At 40.2% G+C, this 18,588-nt stretch overlaps 1 protein-coding gene across 1 annotated transcript; it reads left to right on the top strand.

Moving 5' to 3' along the window:
* Positions 1 to 3,121: 3,121 nt before the first annotated feature.
* Positions 3,122 to 17,403, top strand: NUB1 (ubiquitin-associated (UBA)/TS-N domain-containing protein). Its single transcript, XM_090006052.1, has 11 exons — positions 3,122 to 3,652; positions 12,098 to 12,220; positions 12,315 to 12,411; positions 12,644 to 12,679; positions 12,784 to 12,971; positions 13,337 to 13,439; positions 14,141 to 14,322; positions 14,405 to 14,482; positions 16,472 to 16,574; positions 16,686 to 16,752; positions 16,829 to 17,403. Exons 1-11 carry the CDS (start codon positions 3,255 to 3,257, stop codon positions 17,140 to 17,142), a joined length of 1,689 nt encoding a protein of 562 aa, XP_089862178.1. The 5' UTR covers positions 3,122 to 3,254; the 3' UTR covers positions 17,143 to 17,403.
* Positions 17,404 to 18,588: the final 1,185 nt, after the last annotated feature.

The following is an 18,588-nucleotide window of genomic DNA, read 5'->3' as shown; positions in this document are numbered from 1 at the left end:
CAGCAGGGAGGATGAATAGAGTTGAGCCTTTCACAGGCAGATTTGACCGATGCATAATATCGAGAAAGATTCTGATCGCCCTGCTGCAACTTAAATATTTCTTGCTCGACTTGCAAAATTCTGCTGACATTTTTGTCTTGAGAGTACGTGTCACGTAATGAGTCCCACATCTCCTTTGCAGTAGAATAGTAAATTAATCCGTCTGCAATATGTGGCTAAATAATGTTCATAATCCAAGACATAACAATGTCATTATCTTCCTGCCATGTGGCATATTTCCCAGTTTTCTTAGCTGGTTCCTTTTCTAACAAGATATGTTTTCGACGATGTCCTGACACTGACATCATGAAAGTCCTCGACCACCTTTCATAATTATTGTCATCCAGCTTTACGGACGACCCATAAGAGAATGGATTAGCAAAGGCTTTGTACTCTGCAGACACTTCAGACCTTAGATCACCATCACCGAACTTTATTTCAGCCATAGTATTCACGGCTGATAAAAGCTATCCAATGAGCTGGATAAATATAACCAGAAGAAATCGCAAGCAATCTGAGATAAAGCCCCTGTCTTGCAATATAAATATATATATCCCAAACACCACCAGCAGGATAATAAACAGGTCACCACTATACCACACTATATAAAAAGATCAAATTAAGATGCCAAGATAGATTTTAGATCTGAGCATAAAAAAAAATATAATCAGATTTGATTAGATCTGATTCCAACGACAGCCAGCACCACCTTATAACTTTAGATTTAATGCCTACCTCATCATCACGACTCTGATATGAGCCACAGACAATCAGCCACACTGTTCAGATCTGACCCAACATCAACTCTCTCCTTATAACTTTAGATTTAATGCCTACCTCATCATCATGATTCTGATATGAGCCACTGACAGTCAGCCACACCGTTCAGATCTGACCTAACATCAACTCTCCAAGCTACATGACACCCAGTTATTCCACTATCTCAGATCTGCTTCACCCAATCACAAAATGATCACTGATCTGATGCAACACGATCATGATGTCAGATCTGATCCACGAACTCTCCACATAATGGTAGATCTGCTGCACCACGATCCATCAACATTACTGAGGTGTCATCCACAAGAATAAAAAGAGGAATATATGATCTAGGGTGTCTGATCTGCATATTGTGCAGAACTAGTCAGACCCCAGGACAAGAGAAGAGACAAAAAAAATGGGTTCGATCAGAAGAAAGATCGAACATACATATATGGGCTAGGGGGAGAGAAAGAACAAACTGGACTATGATACAGAGGAAGAACCAACTTCAACCTAGGCGTTAGATTCTTCCAAGACCGAGATGCTCTGATACCATGTTGAAACCTGGATGTGAAAAGATTGAAAAAGTCATCTTCACGATTAGCCCTAATCACCCTTAAGTAGTGATTAGGGTCAATAAAGAAAATTACACAAGAGACCAATGAGAAGTTAAAATGTACACCGGACCACCTTATAACTTTTCTAATTTCCAATAGCCCCCTCACGATATTAACTCTCAACAATATCCATGTCCCTGTGGAGCTCACTTGATATTTTCATGAGATATTTATATGGGGCCCATAATATATTTTTAGTTAGATATTTTCATGGGATCACCGGATAATTTTGTGGGGCCTGAGTATTTTTAGGGTTTCGTTGATATTTTTTGCGAAAAAATATGAGTGTATCATTTTTTGCAAAATCTTCTAATTTTGTCTAAGGAGAGAGTTACGACTCCTTGACTGTTTGAGCATATATCTCTTAGGATATATATGTCTTAAATATAATTGGCTTGATAAAATTTGTTAGTTTTGCATTCGGGTTAATATGCTAGTTTTACATAAAATATCTCTTAGTTTTATTCAAAATTTTTACTGAAAATTGTGGGTCTTACAGTACTCATCACTTGGCTCAGGGTCACCCTAATTGGGTTGGGCACGAGTGGTGCCCAAACTGGCCTGGGGTTTTTTCTAGGTTAGGGTGGGCACATGCCCACCCTACCCACAAAGTGGTTCTGCCCCTGGATCTAAAGCTCGATCCTTAGAAAACAAACCATGTTGAACACATCTATATGGTTAGATTAAGTGAATACAACTTGCACCTATGATTTCTAACTCATTAGTTCTTTACCATCATTAGTAGCAAATATTGTTTCATCTATATAGTAATGATGCAGTGTTATGAGCACCTACTCCCACCTAATAGAAACCATATGAGTAAGTTATATATTCTCAATCATACTTCATAAATGCATTTAATATAGTTTATTTGATAGAAATCATACCTTGCATCATGTTTTTTAGACACAAAAATAAGATTTTTTAAGTTTTAAAATTTTGGTACATTGCGAGCCATCAAATTTTTAGGATCTTGAAGAACATGCATATAGGTCACATTCACATGATTAGAAATTTGTTTTTTGCAAGGCATGTTGATTATATCTATATTGTCAATAAAGAAGTTCACAAATTCTAAAAGATCATAACTTTTAAAAATTAAAGCTTTCTTTAGGTGGAAGTAGGTGCTCTTGGTATCATTACTAATATATATATATAACTAAAAATCATATATGCAAGCTATATCAACTCAATCTAACCACACATGATTTTTTTTTGTTAATGATTAAGCCTTGTATGATGTTTTTCAAACACAAAAACATGATTTTTTGAGCTATGAAGTTTTGGCACATTATGAACCTTTGATTTTTTTTATTTTCTTGAAAATCCTGTCACTTGTTTTTGAAATCATGTTTTCTACAAACCATGTATGTGACATTTAATCTAAAAAAAGAGTGATTTCTACTCAATAATTTCATACCTTCGTTAGTACCACCCATAAACGGTCCTTTGGCAGTTGGCATCGTCACCATTCATTCCAAGATATCAACGGCCGCCATTGAGACTGTTGACGATGACTACACGTGAGCCGCCGGTTTGCACAACGAACGGCTGAGGAAGGAAACTGAAGGGGGTGACGATGATTTGGCGTGACATCAGATTCAGAAAATATAAACGACCCAGATCTTTCAGCTACGTGGGTCCCACGATCCACATTGCTGACCTAGGCGGAGAGGAAGAGCGAGCGAGAACGCAAAATGTGTTCCCAAAGCAAAACTTTTGTACGTGAAGAAACCCTCCCTACTTCCCCACACCCACGCCCACGCCCACGCCACCACCAGAGACCCCGATTCCTCCTCGTTGGTTACGTTGCTGCACGTCCTTCCTCCCTTTCCAATGGACGGTGGTGGTGGTGGTGGTGGTCGCGGTCGCGGTCGCGGTCGCGAGGCTTCTTGCAGCGCCACCAAAGAGGCGGTGATATCGCCATCATCGAAGCTGAAGATTGCGGGTTGTTGGTCGGGGGCTTTGGATGCGGATTTGGAGGTTTGGACTCTCTCCACGCTGAGGCAAGAGATCGCCCGTAGATCCAATTGCCCACCGGACGCCATCAAGATGATATGTGGTGGCAAGGTCCTCAACATCCAGCAAGGAGGAGGAGAGAAGACTCTCATCGAGTTGGGTCTCAAGAATAACTCCAAGATATTGGCCACCAGGGTTCAGCTGGAGGACGTCAAGGGTTTCAACGACTCGAAGATGGCGGAAGAGGAGCGCACCCGCCGCCTCGCCAGGATCAGGCAGCTTTCTTCTTATTGTTGTTCTTTGTTTTCGTTTCTGATTGATGGTCTTGTCGAATTCGTGGGAAATTTTGTTTTTCGCGTGATTTTGCTTACCGAATCGATCGTGGAAATCGAGAGAAAGGAATTTTGACACTCCGTTCCCTTCTTGCTAGATATTGTCTATCTTTACTTTGAAAGTGCTTGGTTATTTCTAGTTTGAAATCAAAACCTTGCTGTAATCCATGCTTTTTTGCTCAAATGTTTTTCTCCTTCATTATTTATTTAATTTGGCTTTGTTTCTGTGATAAGGTGTTTTGGGATTTAGGTTTTGTACCTCGCTCTGTTTTCCCAGCTGGTGAATTAACTTCAGGTGATGCTGGCATTAGAAGAATGGTACATTTAATGCCACCTAATTGGCAAAATGGTGGTACCTTCCAGCATAGATTTAGGATTCTAGGTATAGTAGGCATTGCACATAGGAACCAAGAATGCTATCTCTCGTTCACGGTAGGTGTCTAATTTGCAAGAAATGGAAGGCTTGATCAATTCTTTATTGCAAGGTTAAAATGTAAGCACATTGAATGACGATATTCTATCTGAACAGCTCGTGGATGAGATCATATTTTGGCGAGAGACATTGGATGCTTATTCAACCTTGGGGACAAGGTCTACCTAGAAAAAGAAATACAAAATAAGTTCTTATTTCTGTTATTTTTTTGTAGACATTAGCATAAAAATAGCCCCAAAAACGTACGAAAGTAAAAGGTTTTTTCTCTTATATGTAGGTTGGTAAAATTTATGCTATCAATGCTGGGGTTCACAGTTTTGAGCCCCATTGGTCGCTGTTACCTTGATTGACCATAATAGAGAAAATATAAAGAAAACGAGTTACAGAAATATGACTTTGAGAAGAAGCTTATTCCTCTCCTTGGTTCGAAGCCTAGGCCTTTTGAGGTGCATGCTTGTTGTGAATTGATTCTTATGAGATCTTGATGCATCTTTCTCTTGCCTCATTTCAAAGCATATTTCTCATGCCCCTAGACATCCACCTTCTAAAATCATTGCACTAACATGGGAAAAAGACAGTCATTTTCTTCTCATTCCATAAATCACTGAGGATAGAAGAAATGCATAAACACATTAAATGGAATATCTATTTCTCCTACTTACCTGCCTTGTTTCTCTCCTTTCTTCTCTTCAAAAAGATTCTTGCCAGCTAGTTCTATTAGGCTCAACACTGTGCACTGACTTAATTGTGATGGTAGCTCCTGAAGTAGAGAACTGAAAGGTTCAATAATGAGAGCTGCTGAATCCCAGCATGTTATTTTTGGTGCAGTATTGACTCAACTGCATCCTGCATTCCTTTTCCATACTAAGATTTTAGTAGGGCTGCACTGCCTGCGCACGTGTCTGAGCTTAGCTCGGCTTACATAAACATATCTCAGTTGAGTCCATACTTACATTCAGGCTCAATCTCAGCTCCTTTATGTAAATGAGCAAGCCCAAACCAAGCTTTAATGTCCAAGCTCAAGCTTTTTGCTGAAAGCTTGGCTCATTGTGTAGCCCTAGATTTTTAGCAAGCCAAAGAGGCACTGATTTGATGTGATCTGATAGCCCTCAAACAGAGCACTATAATGGTTCAATAACTGCCATTGTTGGATGCAGCATGTCACTCGAGGGGCATGGTCTTAGTTGCCAGAGACCTAGAGAATTTTGATGTTTGGCACTACACTTGGTGACTATTTTTTTGCTAGGATTTGGCAAACCCTAAGAAGTAGATCCTCCATTGTTGGTTAGTGGTTACTGGTTAAGCCTTGTCTGCAAGAGCCAGCTGGCAAGATCACATTTGATGTTTGGTTGTGCGACTCGGTGATCATTCTTTTGGCAGGATCTAGCTTGCTCTAATCCAAGAAGTGGATCCCCAGTGGTGGTCTGTACCAGAGTTACCAGTCGAGGAAGCGGGAGCGGGAAGCGATACGGGAAGCTGGGGGAAGCGTGGGGGAAGCGCGGGGGAAGTGTGGGGGAAGCGTGCTTCCCATTATGGGAAGCGCGTTTCCCATAAAAGGGAAACACGTTTCCCATAAAAGGGAAGCACGCTTCCCAAAAAAAGGGGACGCTTCCCCTCACGCTTCGGAAGCGCGACGTTTCGCGCTTTCGAAGCGCGCTTCCCCTTTTACCTAGGCGCTTCCGGTAACTCTGGTCTGTACATATAGGTCATCCATGTTGATTAACATTCAAGAGCAATGAAATGAATGATGTTGGTAGTGTGAATACAGTCAACGCTTCTCGCGATAGATGCCCTAAAAAACCGGTGGGTCCACATGAAAGGGTTGTCATTTTTGACATTCAAGGACGGCCTTTTTCTAATAATCACCAACGCGGAACAATTCCGGTATATTTCACAAAGGGGTGCATGGCGAGTGATGGGCTACACCCTAGTCACGAATGGGTGGAAGTTGGGAATGTTGATGAAACTAAAAGTTCAAACCACGGTGCCTATTTGGATCCGTCTGCTGGAACTTTCTGCCGAACTCCGATCGTTGGACGTCTTTGAAGGAATTGCGAAATCATTAGGTGAGAAATCTGTGGAATTAGACTATTACACAAGGATGCGAGAAAGGCTTTAATATGCCTGAATGAAGATCGAAGTTGCGCTGGGCTTCTGCCCCGCTGCTTTTGTTGAAATTGATATTGAGCATGATCGATGCATACGTCAAGAGGTTGAATATGAGAACAACATCAGATATTGTGGTCACTGCAGGGCCATCACCCATTCCTTGAATCGGTGTCGAGATCGGCAAGCTTCAACAGCAGCAGGTCAACAACAAGACGAGGATGGATGGCTCCAGGTGAAGGTAACCAGAAGGCAGATGCGCCAAGCTTGAGCAAGCACGACTCAACAGTCGGTTAACTGATTTGAACCACTTTCGGAGACCATGGAAGCCGAAGACAACAATGGTCTGCATAGGATAGCGAACCATTCTAAAAACACGCTGCACACGAGCAGCAGCGATGCCCAGGACTAGAAGGCAACCCAAAGCCAAGGCCGACAGGGTTCAGTCATTGAAGAATTCCTAGATCGAACGAACGACTTGCCCAACAACGGTGGTTGTCATGGTTGTGTCTCTCATATCACGGACACGGTGACCCAAACGGAGAGTGGTGCGCAGATGGGCAGAAACATCAACACTCATGGTATAATTGACCTGCCACATGGCACATCTCAAAAAATGCAAGACCTGCCACATGGTAGGCCCCATACAAAAGAGAGTGTGAAAGAAGGAGAGATAGACAAGCCTACCTTAGAAAATGGCCTGAAAAAAGGACCAAGTGGCTGATGTTGATGTCATCATGGGAGACTTACTTGGCAAAGCCAACCAGGTTAGTACATCCTTCCCCCATATTTCGTTGGATCCTAACTGTCCTCCCCAATCGAACCAGGAAGGGGAAATGCCTGAAATACCCCCAAGATTTAGCTATCCTCCCAAGCTGTCCTGGGGAGATATGGAGCAGGACCTGGATCCACGATCCGTGTCAGCATATCTTTTTTTTATTAAAAAAAGAAAAAAAGAGGGGTTGTAAAAAGAAAAAAAAGGGTATGTTTAAAGGGTTTAAACTCACCTTCAAGAAAAAAACCATGCTGACCTAGCAAGAAGCCTTGCATGACATGAGCGATCTTGGTGACATTCCATCCGACCTCCCACAATGATCGGATCCCATGTGGAGAATGAAGGAAAGGGTCTCACAATATGATGGAAGTGCTCCATTGCAAGATAAGGCCGACGTAAGGGGAAACCACTTGGTCGACCCTGAGCAAACTAACAACGTGGTTTCCCCCGAGCAAACTAACAACTCCCAGACCCCTGCCCATGAAGATCATGCCATGGAATGTTAGGGGTTTGGGGAGGAGGTGGGAGTAGTTAAAGAAAATGACGTGGACGTGATCTTCATGTCAAAAATGAAAATAACGGCAGGATTATTGCCAGACAAACAAAAAAAAATCCCGGGTCATCACATGGTGGGAAACTTTGAGACCGCGGCGAACAATAGGATAATTTGCATGTGGAACCCGAGAAAGGTGTTGGTGGAAATAGCCCTTATCACATATCAGATTTTTTCTATATTGGTGGAACAAGAAGATGACATCCTCCTGGTAATAAGCGTGTATGGTCAAAATGTCCCGAACCAGAGATAGATATTGTGGGACCTTTTAGAACAACACCCCAAAGATGATCCATGGGTGATCCTTGGTGACTGGAACACAACAAGGGTGATAGAGGAACAAAGGGGATCTCACACAACACACCAGGATGCTCACAGATTTAATTAGATGATCCACAGATGTGGATTGTCAAAAGCGGAACATTCAGGGCCCCAATTCATGTGGCACAATAGTTAACAAGGAACCCAATCCAGAATTGGTCGCTTAGACAGAGCCCTGGTTAATGAAAGCTGGATTAGTAGATTCCCCAATACCATGGTCAGGATCACGTATGGGGTGTCCAATGTACAAGCTAATAGCTAAAACATCTCAAAAGATGGTCCGGAGAAAATATTGGTCATATACCATCTCGAATAAAGGCAATTAGGGAGGAATTAGACATTTGTCACATAGAGATCGAAGCATGAGACACAGACAAAATTAGAACATAATTGCATCTAAGAGATGAACTACAACTATTGCATCAAATGGAAGAGGACATGTGGAAACAAAAATCAAGATGAAAATGGCTCTGGGAGGGGATCAAAACACGTGGTTTTTCCATGTTTTAGCAAACAAGAACATTATAAGGAAGAATATCTCAGCCATTGTCAAAGAAGATGGGGTAGATGTCAAGGCCCAAGAGGAGATAAAAAAGGAGGCAGTTACATACTTCAAAAACCTATCTGAAGGTGAGCCTCTTTCCTCAGAACTGCTAGAAGGGCAGGCATTTTCAAAGGTTACAAAAGGGGAAAACACCATGATGACTACAGAGATTACAAAAAATGAAATTACGTAAGCAGTTTTTGACCTTGACGCTGACAATGCTACATGCCCGGATGGGTTCTTTAGTATCTTCTTCCAGAAATACTGGGACATAATGGGAAAGGATTTATGCACAACGGTTATGATTTTTTTCAAAAATAGAGAATTGCTCAAAAGAGTTAATCAAACCAATATAGTTCTGATTCCCAAGGTAGAGGGAGCCAACAGATTCTCCCAATTCAGACCAATAAGCCTGTGTAACTTCGTGTATAAGGTAATAACAAAAATAATGGTCAATAGGATGCGAGGAACCTTAGAGAGAATAATCAGCTGCAACTAAAGTGCCTTTTTGAAAGGGAGGTCTATTCAACACAATATCTTTCTCGCTCATGAGATGGCAAACAAAAGATCGTGCTAGTCAAAACCGACCTAGCCAAAGCATATGATAGAGTAGGGTGGTTATTTCTCGAAAACACCCTACAAATATTTGGTTTCATGGAAACCTAGATTGCACTCATTATGTAGTGTGTTCATACTCCATCATTCGCTGTCATCATAAAAAAGGTGGCAAGCAGACTTTTTCTTAGCATCAGGGGACTAAGACAAGGGGACCCTATATCGCACCCTATTTGTTCCTATTGGTTATGGAAAGATTATCATGCCTTATGTATCAGGAGGAAATGCAAGGAAGCATGAACCTAGTCAGGGTAAAAGGGTTCAAGTGGCATCAGTCTCTATGTGAATGATGCACTCTTCTTCTTGCATGATCCTAGGAACTCCATTCCAAACTTGTTAACAATGATTGGGAAATTTGAGTGTCGGGACTTAAGTAAAGAAAAAACCATCCTTATCCCCTTCAACTTCTCTCACACGAGCTAATCAAATCCATCAATGGAGTGGGTGGCAAACCAAAACCCTCCCAGTATCATACCTGGGAATTCCGCTATTTAAAGGAGCACTTAAGAAGGCGATGTGCAACACACTGCTAGCTAAATTCAGGACCAAAATGGAAATGTGGAATGGAAAAATATTGTCAATGGCAGCCAGAATAATCTTTAATCAAGTCAGTCCTTCTATCCCTTCCTATATACTGGATGCATTGTTTTTGTCTTCCTAGTAACACCATTCAAGAAAGAGAGAGCAATTAGTAAGTTCTTATGAAATGAAGATGAGTCTCATAGACGATCTCACCTTCTAAGCTGGAATCAAGTTTGCAAACCAAAGGTAGAGGGAGGCCTTGTCATCCATAGCATTGACGAGACCAACATTTCAGCTCTTACAAAATTAGCATGGACGCTATGCCAAGAACAAGTCAGTCCATGGGCCTCGCTAGTCAAGGTGAAACATCTGTTGAAGGAATCCATGTGGGTGGCTAGGAAGAACCAAATCGCATCCTATGGATGGAAGGGCATTCTTACTGGTGCCTTGGCATTGAGGGAGGGCGTAAGATGGGATGTGGGAGAAGGGAGAACTATTGAATTTTGGTTTGATCCTTGGATACCTCGAGGACCTCTAATTCTATAACTACCTTTCAACTCTCAGCAGATATTGTACCATACCCTTCGTAATATACAACTCACGGATGTCATAGACAAAAATTCCCATCCCCATATTCATCTAATTGATGTCACAGTCTCACCATACAAAGTATAAGAGAAATAGAAAGGCAACAGTGGCAACTTGGGAAAGATGATAAGCTTCAATGGATACCGGTGAAAGAATACTCCATAAGAAGTGCCCCGGAACTCATAAGAGAAAAGGCCCCACAAGATAAAGTGTTTAAAAAAGTCTGGAACAACAAACTCCCTCCAAAAGCAGCAATTACCCTAAGATTTGCTATGTGAGGGAAGTTGTACAGACATTGGGTTTCCAAATGCCAAGTAGGTGTGAACTATGAAAAATGGAAGAAGAAACACATGGTCACTTATTCCTAAGGTGCCCTTGGGCGATTCATATGTGAAAATCTATATCCAATTTGTTTGGAAGGGATTGAAAACCAGGCGTCAATTTAAAGGATGACTTGGTCAGGTGGACAAGATGGAAATTCAAGGAAAAAGATGTCCAAACAAGTTGGCAGATAGCTTATCATATGATAATTTCGATGATAAGGAGGAAAAGGAATGAGGCAATTTTTGAAGGGACTGCCGAGACCCTACATCAAGTAACAAAGGATGTGATTCACAGAGTGTGAGAGCAGGTAATGTGCACTCTCAAGCACTCAGAACACCTGGTGGCTGCATGATGGAGGCACCTACAATACTGGGACCCCCTCCTAGGGGGTGGGTAAAGATCAACATCCAAAGTATCTTTCAAGATAAATGGTATATGGGATATACAATGCACAATGCGGGAGGCTATATAGTGGAAGCAGGGTGTTTTCCCCAGGATGGAAAGTTAGAGGATAGAGAATGGTCTGCATGGTCAACAATCCTTCATAATGCGACAGTGAAAGGAAAAGTCATCATAGAAACAAGCCGTATGGACATCTATCATCGAGTATTAAAAGCCTTGAAAGGAAGGGGCCTAAGAGGGGAGTTGCCTATACAGTTGTTACATACTTTGTATAGTTTTGATAGGATTAGCATAACCTATAGTTACTGTAAAACTCATTTTTGATAGGATTAGCATAACCTATAGTTACTGTAAAACTCATTTTTTGGTTAAAAACCCAGCACAGCTAGCAAAAGGGGGACTGACCAAGACCTAGAAAGATGACCTCCCAGACTGGCACCCGCTCCAAGACTGGCAACTGTTGACAGACGAGTGATTTTTTTGTGTACAAATCACAGCTAATAGTCGTTCAATGAACAAGTAGGGGTCTGCCTAACCTCAGCTTGACTATCAAAAAAAAAATGAAGAGTCAGTCTTGCTGATCATGGCTTTCTCATTGATGGTGTTCTTTGTTTCAGCAGATTAGGCATTTCTATAATTTGAATATATTATCTATCTATCAAATTGTATTCAACACCAAATTTATTTTCTGTTCCTTTTTCTATTTACTATATAGGTTATGGAAATTTCTTTCTTCCTTCAGTTTTTAGTTGTTTCTGTATGGCACTGCCTCATACTAGTTACCATTTTTTTTATCATTAGGAAGCTAAAAATGCATTTATGCATCTAGCCAATCAATTGATCAAGTATAATTTGCTGGTGATCAATTTCTTTGGTTTTTTATGTTTGTTTATATGCTAATATCTTGCCCATTAATAGTTGAAAATTTACCATAGCAGTTAATACCAGAAATGCTTCCATCTAGGCCATCTTTTTTTTTCTCAGGGAGTTATCTGATATGCCACCTGGGGGTTGCCTGGTGGGACTTGAACCCAAGATCCCTTGGTTAATATAGTGCAACTCAAACTGGTCCAGTGACCCTTATTTTGAATGCAACTTGTTTCTGCAGTCTAGTCTGTTCATGTATTTATAAGCTTGTATATGTTTTCCCCATTGCTGTTGTCTGCATTTTTTTTTTAAAGTTTCTAACACCGTGGGATAAGCAGGGATGCTGTCTCATCATTGGCTGAGAAACACATGGATGAGTCTTTAGCTGGGGGAAACTTTGCATTCGAGGTTGAAAACCTGAGCGGTCGGAGAGTGAAAATGGGCACTGACTCTGACCAGAGGTATGAATGCTTTTCCATCAATCTGTGATATGGGGCATGAGTAGTACTAGTTACATTGTAGAAGTTTTGAGAGTTCCCACCAATTAATGGACAGGGCAATCATGATGGGTTTGATGCTTCACAGCAATGCCAAGCGTTTGATAATGCAAGCTAAATACAAGGAAGCCTTGGATGTACTTGCAATGGGAGAGGCAAGCATTTGTTCTTATTTTTTCATGCTTATAGTCATTAGTCACTTGGGTAAGGTTCTTTCGGTTGAACAAAAACAATCTTCATCATGAGTCAAACAAGTAGTATTCTAAAAATATATGGCCATTAATCCAGAGAACCCATGTTGGTTCTTGTAAGAGCTGCAGAATAACATCCATCAGAAAACTCTTTGATGCTAAATTCTATCTGTCACTAACAACCTGTGCTTTACAGGAGGCCTTTTCTCTTTGTGAACCTAAAATTGTTGAGGTGAGCTGATTCTCATATTAGAACTTCATGCTTCTCTGGTTGTGAATCTTAGTTTATCTCTTTTTCTATGCTAACGTTGGTGGCCTCTTCTTGTTCATCTCCAGATGATGGATAACATGTCAATACTCCAAATAGACACGGTATGGTGTTATTTTATGCTTCGGGACATCTCATGGCTCTCAATGGCAGGGATTAGACTGAGCAAAGCTCGGAAGGCAATTGAGCGCTCTTATGCCAAAAATCCCAACCATGCTAGACTATCCCTCGAAGATCAACATCTACAACGCATCATGTACGTTTTCAGATTCTTAAGCGTGCAATTTTCTGTTGGCAAACATGCTTGATTGCTTGCAGTTACTTTGTTTTGATTAAATATATAGCAGACATGTAGCCTCCAAAGGTATCTAGCAGTCATTCATACAAATGCATGATTGTGCACAACTATGCATGATTGTGCACCCAAGTTGTGTATTTTTGAAAAATCTTCCATGACTATGGAATCATCCTTAAAATTTAAAGTTGGTGAGTCCCATTGTGTGGCTATTCATAGGCATGTTTGTTTGCCTTCAAATAGCTTTCATTTTTGCATTTATGCTAAAGTTGGAAGTTGAGCCCTTCGTCATGCCAAAGAAGACTTTTTTTGAAATGTCTGAGCAGATACTTGAGATTAGAGCTCTTGGAAGGTGTTGTTGCTTATCATTGTGGCCGTTTTGAAGAATCTCGTAAAGCTTTGACCTCAGCCCAAGCAAAATATCTACAGGTGTGCTTACTTTATTCAATTGTTGTATTATTTTTTCACGATGCTTCGTTAAAAATTTATGTGATTCAACCTGATTTCAGAACTCCATGATTTCTGTGACATTTGAACTGACTAAAATGTATTTATTCTATCAAGGGTGGAGGTTTGTAGATTTATAAGCCTTTTTTTTCCAAATAATGAAAACAAGATAAGAAAAAAAATTAAATATAATGAAATTATTTGCCCTTCTGATACAAGGATTTGGTTGATTGCTTTTCTCAAAAAAAAGAGAAAAGAATGGCTGAGTTCAATGATAACAATCCACTTCACCAAATAGGTATAAAATATGCATGTCAATGAAAACTTTTGCGGGATTGATGGCGTTGCTGCTGCTGTGTTTCTGGAAACAATCAAAATATTTTCTTCGGACTGTAACCTTTGGATTTCGTGAGCAGTACACCCTCTCACATGCACTTTTTGTCACCTAGGAGTGTTTTGGTACTTGCAGCATTTTCTTTATCAAAATTAATTTCTGCTTCAGATTCAATAATTGAATTCCACTTGATTTGAATGGTTTCTGAATTTTTGCTTCTGGGCGTGCACATTGGGTGGGGTGGAGGTGGTGGTAGTTATGCTTCATTTCCATTTCACAAGTTAGTTGTGTCTTGTTTAGTTTTCCATTTCTGGTTCTATCTTCTACCTTATGTACATTGTTTCTTCAGTTTCGAGTGTCTGATGAGGGGTTAACAAAACTCATGAGCATGGGCTACAAAGCACGAGCAGCGAAAAGAGCCCTGATAATCAGTGGCCAAGATGTTGAGGATGCAGCCAACTTTTTGATAGAAGAAAAGACCAGAAAATCCCGTAGGATGGAGGCAGATAGGCAGCGAGATCATGACATAAGGCAATGCTTGCACTTGCTTATCCTTTCTCTTCAAATTTTCCTTGTTTGCATGTTTGTGATGTTAAAGTTATACCATCTTCAGGGAACAAAAGAGTTATGGATTAACTCCCGACAGGAAATTAGTGAATCTGGAGTTTTTGACTGTCATCACGTCTCTTGGGTAAGCAACTTAGTTGACTTTATTGCTTTGAAGAGAAAGACTAATGAAATTTATTCACCAATACATCAACAACGAACAAGTCCCTTCAAGCACCCACTTTGATGCATATATGCTTGCCATGAATGAAAATTGAAACATCGTGGAATTTGAACAATTTTTTCAAGTTCAAATCGGGTACAAGAAGTTGATGGTTCCTTTTTATATGGGTGACCCTGAATTATCATATCAGTTGCTACAGTGGTTTCCTTGGTTTTTGCTTTGGCATAAAGCATAAGCACCTCTTTTTCCAAAGATGGTAGTCATCAATTATTCTTTTCTTCATAGAGGTGTTTTTCATATTAAAGATGATTCGGTTCTTTCTGGAATTTAAGTTCTTATCAAAACCTTGGCTTTATTTCTAGTAAAGCACTGTGATTTGAAATATGGAGGAGGCCGAATTTTGGTGATTCATGTTTCTGTTTGAGTTAATCTTGGTGAAGGAACATGACGTTTGGACTTCCAAAAGGTGTGAATCAACTTTTCTTGGTCTTTGATAAAAAATTCAGAGCCCATCTGGATAGCAATACTAAAAATCTCCCTTCGGTAATTGTTGGAAGTCGATTTACTAAAACATAGTACTTGTTGGTGAGAGTCATTATCATTGATCTGAAATAGAGATTCCAGATGTCAAGTTGCATGTTGTAGAAAATTAAAGGCATAGTTGGTGCAGCAAATAAGTGAGAGATATCATAAGTAAAACTATTTTACAAATAGCACCCGACAGCTGTCAAGATTTCATTTTCAAGATCACCGGATCAAGATATTATTTTTGTTTTCTTAGACTCAACTCTGTTGTTGGAGGATCAAACTTTTTCTGTATGTATTTATATCAATTTAGCTTGTATGATTTAGCTCTCTCTCTCTCTCTCTGTTTCCAACTTTTTCTTTGTTCATCATCATCACCAATATGATGGTCATTCATTTACCCTCTGTTTGGATGATTTTATAAATAGTTCCTTGCTATCTATGCTTATTTTAAGAGCAAGTTTTAGTGCTTAAACTTTTTTTTTTAACTTTTATAAATTTAACGAAAGTTCACCCTTTTTCTCAAAACAGGGAAAACCTATTCTTTTTTTTAACTAATTTTTTCTTCCATGTTAACCCCCATCACTGCCACCGCTGCTACCATCACAACCACTACCACCACCAGCACCTTTTTAGCACTATCTCCATCACTGCTACCACCACCATAACTACCATCACCACTTCCACCACCGCCTTATCACCATCAACATCATTACCACCATAACTACTTTCTCACCAACACTCTCACCACCACCACCATTGCCTCCTCCATCACCACCACCACCACCACTAGTACTGTCACCATCACCATTACCGCCTCCACCATCACCACCACCACTCATTACTTGTCTCTTTTTTTAGTTTAAGTAGGCAGTAACATTCACTTAGTTAAAGGCAAGATTCTTCTCTATAAAATGTGTGTTATGCATGTAAACAATAAATAAAAACATATCCAAACAGGGTTTTATTCTTCTCTTGAAGGTCATCTTAGTTTTACCTGGAACACTAGCCTCAATATCATTTGTTCGTCTTAAACCATTGCTATCATCATGATGTCACCAAAATTAGCATCATTGTTCACTGATTACATCATCCTCATGATGCATTATCGTCATGATCGTCATCATTTTTTGTTCTTTGCCTCTTTTAGCTTCAGTACCTTCTCACCAGTAAACCATCACCTTTATTAGGATCCATTGTCTCCCTTCCTAGAGTAACACATTGGTAGAGTCTGAGCCTGTCACGGGGATGCTCCAGCTTACCCATGTTGTGTTCTTGTAATCTGCTACTGGTGGAAAATTACAAGAACGGTGTCCAATGTTCATTTCAGCGTGTCCATGTGCCATAGGCTTGAGCCAGAGTTTTTTTTAAATTGTGGAGTACGTCATTCAAAGAAATACCAATTAATCACTTGTTTGCTAGCAGAATAGAGAAAACAATTGCAGCTGAAGCCCTTCGGAGGACTGAGAATGACCTTCAGAGAGCTCTAGATGATGTTACAAATCCAGAGACGCATTGCAACATCCAGGTTAGGTTTTTGCTTTCCTAAATTAATAGTGCTCCAGAAAAAAAAAAAAAGTAACGATTCATGGTCAGGCAAAACTCAAGGCTTAGACATCTAGCTGTTGGTCAATTGCAGATGTCCATTATGTCAAAGGAACGGACAATAGAAGAACTTGTTTCGATGGGTTTCCGAAGGTCAAAAGGTGCACTGGTGCTCTACTTTCTCATCTTCAAATGCTCATGATTCATGCATGATAAGCTTATGTTTTCTTATTGCAGTTATTGAAGTTCTACATCAAACAGGATCAAAGGATGATGCATTGGCTATACTCATCTCCGAGAGCACTCCAAACTCCCAAGCTGCTAGAACTGCAAGAGCTAGTACTAGCTCTTCAAGGGACAATGTGAACAGTACGTCTGGAGCTGATAGAGGGACACAGGACATGGTTGCTGATGCAGAGGTGGAAGATGAGATTACTCAAGGGGTTAGTACAGATCCTTTGTCAGAACTTGACGTTGAAGTTGCGCTCGAAGGAGAGGCCGTAGGAGAGTACATGGCACTGCTTGATTCGATTGAGAAACAGTTCTTGTAAAAAGGTTTGAAACAAACCTTGCAAAGTATTGATGCATCACTTCATAGTTATATGTCAGTGTACAGGGATCTCTAGAGCTGTTGCAATCAATTCGTCTTTATTGCCACTCTCAGCCTATTCATCTGAACCTTGGTTGTTTTGGGGCTTTTTGTTACAGTTGATAGTGTGCCATACTGGTCTCTCTTGTTGAAACATCCTGTAAAGGACAACATATCAATCAAGATAATTTGAATAGACTTTCTATGGAATTCAAAATACTCAGTTTATTGATATTAAAGGTTCATCCCAGCCTCCTACAGAATTAGGTCAATTTCATGTGTAACTCTGTCAAAACACAAAGGAGCAAGACAGGACATCAAAATCTGCCCATTTGTAACATGAAACAGTAAAGAATATAATTCAAAGTTCTTATACAAGTCCATGTACAAGCAACAAGAATATCTGTACTGGCTGGATACGCTGGACGGATACGTTAGGATGTGTTTTTAATTTACACGGTTTATTCTAACATATCATCTTGGAAAAGGGTGAAAACCCTAGGAAAAACTTTTTTTTTAATTGAATAAGAAATTATTTTAATACTAGCTTTTCACCATTTAAAAAAGTTCCAGAACCGTACCACCAACATCCAGAACAAAGTATGTATTACAGTACAGAGGGCTTACGGGTGTTTGCAAAGCATTGGGCACTGAACTGTGACAGCATACTTGCAGGTTTAAGTTTCTTTGATTGAACTGATCAATACTTGGGTTGAATCTGAGCATAGAAACCGTACCTGTAGACATGGGGCAAATACAACGAAAGAATATGGTGAGAACCATAACTAGCTAGGTATAAACGAGATAAGGTTGGCTCTTTTACCTGTCTCTCGAGGCTGATTAGTGAGATCACAGATTGTTCCATTTGTGTAGAGGTGAGCATGGTACCTAGGATAAAGTCAAAATACACTTTTGTTTATGGCACCTAGGAGAAAGTCAACATGTTTGTTTATATAATGTCTTGAAATTATACACATTCATGTAGAGACGAACGTGTTATACCTATGAGCAGCATCTTTTGAACGAGGGTCTTTTAAGATGGATGCATCTGAACTGTTTTGGTTGAAAGCAGCAGTTGCATCCGAATCATACTCAACCAAGACAAATTCTTGTACAACCTGAAACATACACTGAAATCATCCATGTCTGCCATGTTTGCATTGGCAGCACACAAGCATCCAAACAAAAAAAATTCTCCAACAAAAATTTGAAGATCTCATGAGAGAGATGTTGGCCTATTTTTAAAACAGAACGGGAATGTGAAAATGATACATGCAGGTAGACGCCATGGACAAAGAGACATGTGGGTGCTCGGCGTTCTCCTTAGCCTATCGACACCCACGATGAGCCCAGGCATTCAAGTTGATGGTGAGCATGACCCCGAACCCAATGAAAAAAACAAGAACAC

Source organism: Nuphar pumila, chromosome 5, assembly GCF_984573655.1.
Source record: "Nuphar pumila chromosome 5, dmNupPumi1.hap1.1, whole genome shotgun sequence".
Lineage (NCBI taxonomy): Eukaryota > Viridiplantae > Streptophyta > Magnoliopsida > Nymphaeales > Nymphaeaceae > Nuphar > Nuphar pumila.
This window is presented reverse-complemented; position numbering and strand designations above follow the sequence as displayed.

Excerpts from the sequence above, each read along its gene's own strand:
- NUB1 (XM_090006052.1), top strand. The coding sequence starts at position 3,255 with ATGGACGGTGGTGGTGGTGGTGGTGGTCGCGGTCGCGGTCGCGGTCGC. Across the intron at positions 12,221-12,314 it reads GGCACTGACTCTGACCAGAG|GGCAATCATGATGGGTTTGA; the intron begins GTATGAATGCTT and ends ATTAATGGACAG. Across the intron at positions 16,753-16,828 it reads GGGTTTCCGAAGGTCAAAAG|TTATTGAAGTTCTACATCAA; the intron begins GTGCACTGGTGC and ends TTCTTATTGCAG.